This window comes from Osmia bicornis, unplaced genomic scaffold (genome assembly GCF_907164935.1).
Source record: "Osmia bicornis bicornis unplaced genomic scaffold, iOsmBic2.1, whole genome shotgun sequence".
Classification (NCBI taxonomy): Eukaryota; Metazoa; Arthropoda; class Insecta; order Hymenoptera; family Megachilidae; genus Osmia; species Osmia bicornis.
The window spans coordinates 98,053-105,777 of record NW_025791134.1 but is presented as its reverse complement, the minus strand read 5'-3'; the positions used below and the strand labels follow the sequence as shown (position 1 = coordinate 105,777).

The 7,725-nt window shown below is 47.6% G+C and overlaps 1 protein-coding gene across 1 annotated transcript; it reads left to right on the top strand.

The window, feature by feature from the left end:
* Positions 1-2,523: 2,523 nt before the first annotated feature.
* On the top strand, positions 2,524-4,143 carry LOC114882417. The gene has a single exon (XM_029199306.2). It carries the CDS (start codon positions 2,524-2,526, stop codon positions 4,141-4,143), a length of 1,620 nt encoding a protein of 539 aa, XP_029055139.2.
* The last annotated feature ends 3,582 nt before the right edge of the window (positions 4,144-7,725 follow it).

Below are 7,725 nucleotides of genomic sequence, written 5' to 3'. Positions count from 1 at the left end.
AGGTACAGTAATAACGAAACTGTTATTATATGTACATTGATCTGTGGGATTAAATCAGTATATTAAATTACATCTGATGTAGATATAGTAATAATGGTATTGTTATTAAATGTACATTGGTCTGTGAGATTAAATCAGTATATTACATTATATCTAATGTAGATATAGTAATAATGATGTTGTTACTAAAACTACATTGATCTGTGGGAAGGGATCAGTATATTACATCATATCCAATGTAGATATAGTATAAATGATACTGTTATTGTATGTACATTGATGTGTGGGAAGGGATCAGTATATTACATTATATTTAATGTAGATACAGTAATAATGATATTGTTATTAAATGCATATTACGTATCCAATGTAGATATAGTAATAACAAAACTGTTATTATATGTACATTGATCTGTGGGAAGGGTTCAGTATATTACATTATATTTAATGTAGGTACAGTAATAACGAAACTGTTATTATATGTACATTGATCTGTGGGATTAAATCAGTATATTAAATTACATCTGATGTAGATATAGTAATAATGGTATTGTTATTAAATGTACATTGGTCTGTGAGATTAAATCAGTATATTACATTATATCTAATGTAGATATAGTAATAATGATGTTGTTACTAAAACTACATTGATCTGTGGGAAGGGATCAGTATATTACATCATATCCAATGTAGATATAGTATAAATGATACTGGTATTCAGTGTACATTGATCTGTGGGAAGGAATCAGTATATTGCAGTAGATCTAATGTAGATATAGTAATAACGATACAGTTATTGAGTGTTTATTACATATCTAATGTAGATATAGTAATGACGATAATGTTACTATCTGTGCATTGATCTGTGGGAAATGATCAGTATATTACATTATATCTAATGAAGATATAGTAACAATGATATTGTTATTAAATGTACATTGGTCTGTGGGAATAAATCAGTATATTACATTATATCTAATGAAGATATAGTAATAATGATATTGTTATTAAATGTACATTGGTCTGTGGGAATAAATCAGTATATTAAATTTCATCTGATGTAGATATAGTAATAATGGTATTGTTATTAAATGTACATTGGTCTGTGGGATTAAGTCAGTATATTAAATTTCATCTGATGTAGATATAGTAATAATGATATTGTTATTAAATGTATATTACATATCTAATGTAAATATAGTAATAACGGTACTGTTATTATATGTACATTGATCTGTGGGAAGGTATCAGTATATTACATTATATTTATTGTAGATATAGTAATAACGAAACTGTTATTATATGTACATTGATCTGTGGGAAGGTATCAGTATATTACATTATATCTATTGTAGATATAGTAATAACGAAACTGTTATTAAATGTACATTGGTCTGTGGGATTAAATCAGTATATTAAATTTCATCTGATATAGATATATTAATAATGATATTGTTATTAAATGTATATTACATATCAAATGGAGATATAGTAATAACGATACTGCCATTATATGTACATTGATCGGTGGGAAGGGACCATTATATTACATTATATCTATTGTAGATGTAGTAATAACGAAACTGCTATTATATGTACATTGATCTGTGGGAAGTTATCAATATATTACATTATATCTATTGTAGATATATTAATAACGAAACTGCTATTATATGTACATTGATCTGTGTGTAGGGATCAGTATATTACGTTATATCTAATGTAGATATAGTAATAATGATGTTGTTACCAAAATTACATTGATCTGTGGGAAGGTATCAGTATATTACTGTTGGCGAAATTCCCCAATTCTACGCCGAACGGCGAAGTTGGCAACGAAAATACTTCCTTGGTGCGTCGTTACCGATAGCGGCAGCACCTCTCGGGCCCACTTTGTCCACGCGGTCCCCTCTCCACTCTGAACCGGCACGATCGACGCCATGATCGATTCTTGTTCTTCTTGTACGATCGCTTGGTGTGAGAACACGTGCTTTTCTGTCCACGCTAATTCGGTACAAGTCTATAGTTTTTCGACCACGCGACGCCGATCATTTCAGCCCGCGCTTTATTTTACCTTGTATTCAGTCCACGCAGTTCACGCTAATTATCAGTGATTAGTTAGTTTACTATTAACGTTGAGCCCACGGAATTTCGTAGTTTATAAGTGTAAATAGTGTACAGACTCAGACCACGCATTACTTTTGTAAATATCATTTCTTATTTCTGTGTTAAATATAACTACTTGTGATCGTTACGCAGGCGTGTTATTTTCTGACCTCGCTGACCACGCAATTCGCAAACATTTTGGTCCTTCGAGCCGGATGAACACGCCCCGGCTCGCGTAACGGTCGTTGGGACGCGTAACGGTTGTGTTTCGCCGCCATTAAGCGTAGTGACCGCGCTTCACGTGAACTATTGACTCACTTTGTGCGCGCGGAACACGATTAAATAGTGACTGTGCCGTTCAGGTGATTAGGGTGGTTTTCGCGCATTTTTTAACGGTACTCAGTGACATTTGTGAAAATGCCGAAATCGCGAGATCCGTCTCCGGCCTCGAAACCGGAAGACACGCCGGCGGCCATGACGGCAACCGAACCCGATCCAGTCCACGCAGCGGAAGCGACCACGCAGCCATTGCAGGCCGCTCGTCCACGCACGCCGACCACGCTTCAACTCCCTGAAGAGACCACGCAGGCCACTCGAACACGCTCGCCCACGCGCCTGACCTCTGATCTCCAGGTGCGTTCTCGTGTCCAGGAGGAACGTCTAGATACACTCCTGGCCATGGTGGAGGACCTGCAGGTGACCCTCAACAAGGCCCCTGAAGAAGTCGCGCCCGAAGTGCCGGAGCTCATACGCACCACGATCTTGGAAATTTACGTTGATTTCCAGCGCGAACACGCTGCCCTCTCGAAGGTCTGGCCATCCACGCAACTCGACCACGCTTACTTCAAGGAGAAGGTCTCCTCCAATGAAGCTCGTGTCGTGCTGTCAGCGCGCAAGCTGTTGGCGCAACTCGAACAAAAAATAAAGCAGAGCGCGCAGCCCACGCAGACTACGACGGCCTCGACGACTGACGCGCCCACGCAGTCCTCGGCAAGCCGATCACGCCTCCCCGAGATCGCGCTCCCGAAGTTCGAGGGAGACTACAGCAAATGGGCAGAATTCAAGGCCCATTTCGCTTCTGTTATCAGCGAACGCGCTGACCTCGCCGCACACGATAAGTTTTTGTACTTAAAGGGAGCTGTTACTGGCCACGCGGCTAATTTGATTAGCCACCTTCCTACCACCGATGGCGCCCTGGAGCAGGCGTGGCAACTGCTCGACGGCCGCTATGACAACAAGCGGCTAAACGTGCAGTCGCACATGGACCGGCTTGCCAACCTCAAGCCGATGAAAATGCGCAAGGCGGCCTCGCTCCTGAAAATGGTGAACATCATCCAGGAGACGCAGCAGGCGCTACGGTCGTTCGGGTTGGAGGATGCCCACAATTGTTTCTTGCTCACCATGCTCGTGAGACTGCTCGACGCGGACACGCGCGAGCATTGGGAGTCATCGCTGGCCACGACGAAGGACTATCCGACGCTCGAACAGCTGACCACGTTTCTGCTCGCACGCGCACGCACGCTAGAACAGCTGGAGCAGCTGAGCACTGCTCGGGCCGTACAGCCCACTCCGACCACGACATCCCGGACCACGCAGCCTTCGCAGCAACGCTCCACTCCAGCACGAGCCGCAGTCCACGCAGGAACCGCTCGACCAGCTACTTCAGCCCACGCAGCACCCGCAGCCAACGCCAAGTCCACGCAGTCCGCACTCTACCCGTGCGCTTTCTGCCAGAAGGATCACTTCCTGTCAGCGTGCCCACCGTTCCGAGCACTGACCCCGCACGATCGCGCCAACGTGGTCAAGGCCCACGCACTTTGCGTGAACTGCCTGGGCCACCATAACCTGCGCAGCTGCCGAACACGGCAACGGTGCAAGATCTGCGACGAGATCCACCACACCATGCTGCATGGAGCCGACATCAGCAAGGTGCTGGTACCTGGCCTTCCACCAACAGCATCATCACAGACCACGCCCACGCCGGCTCCAACGGCCACCACGCAGACCACGCCAACCACTTCAACGACCACGCATTGAAGTGACGGTGCAGTCGTCAACGCACCCGCAGCCATCGCAGCCCACGCACACAGAAATCGTTCAGCCCACGCAACCAGTACACGCAGACCACGGACCACGCTTTTAGCAACGGCACTCGCAAGAGTGCACACTGACCTCGCAGTGCAGCAAGTAAGAATACTCATTGATTCAGGCTCTGAAGTCTCGTTGATTTCAGAGTCATTAGTCACGCAGCTCAGATTCAGAAGACAACGCTCCACGTTGGATGTCCACGGAGTTGGTGGAGCAAGGACCTCGCAGACGAATGGAGTGGTCAATATTACCCTCCATTCAAATTACAGACCACTCTCAGTCACCATTCAAGCACACGTGCTGACGAAGGTGACCACTTGCTTACCATCCGAACCACCAGCTCGTCCAACGCTGCCATCGCATCTGGAGAAATTGAATCTAGCAGATCCGCAATTTCTCGTCTCCAGACCGGTGGACATTATTCTCGGAGCCGACGCATACGGGCAAGTCATCAAGCCAAACATCATCCGGAACGCTTCAACACCGTTGATCGCTCAACTTTCGATCTTCGGTTGGCTCGTAATCGGGCCCCTCTAGGGCATTCAGACCATTCGCAGGACCTCTCATCAGGTGACGGTCAGTAACACCGATTGCCAGTTGGGTGAGTTACTCAGCCGCTTCTGGACGCAGGAAGAGCCACCACAGGACACGACACCCTTGCTCACACAAGAAGAGCAAGAGTGCGAAGATCATTTCCAGACCACGCATTCTCGAGACTCCTCTGGAAGATACATCGTGCGATTGCCGCTCAAGCTTCATCCACGAGCACTTGGCAATTCTTACCAGACGGCGCACCATTGTCTTCAGAGGACACTCCGAAGATTCAGCAAGGACGCTCAGTACAAACAGCTGTACACCAAGTTCATGCTCGAATATGAGCAGCTTGGCCACATGGTAAGACTGAACAATGACTCAATAATCAGTCCGTTTCAGTACTTTCTTCCGCACCATGGCGTTCTCAAGTTGGGCAGCACGACCACCGCTTTGCGAGTGGTGTTCAATGGCTCCAGCCCAACTTCTTCAGGACACGCATTAAATGATCTTCTCCACACCGGTCCGAACCTTATGCTGAACATCGCAGATCTGCTCATCTGGATACGCAGATTCAAACATCTGTTTGCAACCGACATCACGAAGATGTATCGCCAAATCAAGGTGCATCCGGAGGACTGGAGCTTGCAGCAGATACTCTGGCTTGATGAAACTCAACAGGAAACGCAGTACCAGCTGACCACGGTCACGTACGGAACGAAAGCTGCACCGTACCTAGCCGTGAGAACGCTCTTGCAACTCGCTGACGACGAAGGGTGGAAATTTCCCCTTGCCGTCGAACCCATCAAAAATGGCAGGTACGTTGACGACATTTTTGGTGGCGCAGACACCGCTGACCATCTACAGGATGTTGCAAGTCAGCTGACGCAACTTTGCCAAGCGGGTGGATTTCCGTTGGCAAAATGGCACTCTACCAGCAAGTCGTTGCTTGAAGCCCTCGCAGATACTCAGAACAACGCATCGATTTCGTTTGACGACTGCGAAACCAAGATTCTCGGAATCAAATGGACACCTCATGAAGACGCATTCAATTTCGCAACCATATCAGCTACTCAACGCACGCAGTTCACGAAACGCCTCGTCCTCTCAGAAGTAGCACAACTATTTGATCCTCTCGGTTTTGTTGCACCTGTAGTTATTAGAGCCAAAATTCCCATTCAAGAGCTCTGGTTACAGGAACTCGGCTGGGACGACCTGCTGCCTCTTTCAATTACAAATCGCTGGCTCAGCATCAGAGAAGATTTAACGCGCCTGGCCAGGCTATCCATTCCACGATGGTTCAACACATTGACCACGTCAACAGTTGAGCTACATGGTTTCTCAGATGCTTCTGTCCTCGCAATGGCAGCCGTCGTCTATCTCGTTGTCCACGCACCGTCCACGGGTACCCACACTTCTCTCATCTGCTCGAAAACGCGAGTGACACCACTCAAACGTCTGACCATCCCGAGGTTGGAACTCACAGCAGCGCTGCTACTCTCGAAACTGATGCGGCATGTTCACGCTACTCTGAACATGTCCGTTTCTCAGACATTTATGTGGACGGACTCAGAAGTTACGCTGGCTTGGATCAAGACGCACCCCTCCAAATGGAAGGATTACGTACGCAACAGGGTAATCCAAATCCAGGAGATCACGCAGAACTTTCACTGGAGGCATGTACCAGGATCATCGAATCCGGCTGACTGCGCGTCAAGAGGCATGACGACAGATCAGCTACAGCAGCACTCGCTTTGGTGGACGGGACCACCGTGGCTCACGCAAACGCAGAACGCGTGGCCCAAGCAGACCAGTGTCGATGCAGACGAGTTGGGCGCCCCAGAAGCTCGTGCTGTCGTCGCACTCCACACGGCAAACGCAGTAAAAGAATATTCATGGGAGTTAATCTATAAATATTCTTCCTTTAACAGATTACGCAGAATCACCGCTCTCTGCCTCAAATTCGTGGACAAGCTGTTCAAACGACAAGATGCTTCGCCCACGCTTCTCATCACCGCAGCTGATATGGAAAGGGCCAGAATTTACTGGATTCAGGCCACGCAGTCTACGTTCTTCAAAGACGAACTCGCTGCACTCGCAAAGGGAACAACGCTTCCGTCTACGCATCCTTTCACGAGGCTCACGGCTTACCTCGACCATCAGGGAATCGCCAGGGTAGGCGGGCGCCTCCAACATTCAGAACTTTCGCACGAGGGCAAACACCCGGTAATTTTGCCTCGTGATTCGAGACTGTCAACGCTTCTCATCGACCACGCTCATCATCAGACCATGCACGGAGGTACGCAATCCACTCTTGCCTTTCTCAGACAACGCTACTGGATCATCGGTGGACGAGCTCCAGTAAAAACGCATATCCTGCGGTGTGTGAAGTGTGCTCGGCAGAGGGGGATCCGTGCCCATCAACTGATGGGCCAACTACCTCTTTGTCGAGTCACTCCATCACGCCCGTTCACCCACACAGGGGTGGACTACGCAGGACCGCTCACGCTGAAAACTTGGAAGGGAAGAGGAGCCAAGACGCAGAAAGGGTGGATTTGCGTATTTGTGTGCTTCGCAACATCCGCCGTGCACTTGGAAGTTGTTTCTGACTACTCGACAGACGCCTTCATCGCAGCATATCGCAGATTTACCTCAAGACGAGGCATCGCAGCCGCTCTCTATTCAGACTGCGGCACCAACTTCCAAGGAGCAGACACGCAATTAAAGAAGCAGTTCACGCAGAGCACGCAGGAAAATCAGGACATCGCAGCACTGCTCGCTGAGGACGGAACTCAGTGGCATTTCAACCCTCCTGCCGCCCCTCACATGGGTGGAAAGTGGGAAGCTGTTGTGAAATCTCTCAAGTTTCACCTCAAGAGGACGATTGGGGACGCTCTACTGACGTATGAGGAATCAGTAACATTGCTCACGCAGATAGAAGCGATCCTCAACTCGCGGCCACTGGAACCACTCAGCGACGATCCAGACGACATCGCAGCC

Coding starts and splice junctions, on each gene's coding strand:
- LOC114882417 (XM_029199306.2), top strand. CDS start 2,524: ATGCCGAAATCGCGAGATCCGTCTCCGGCCTCGAAACCGGAAGACACG.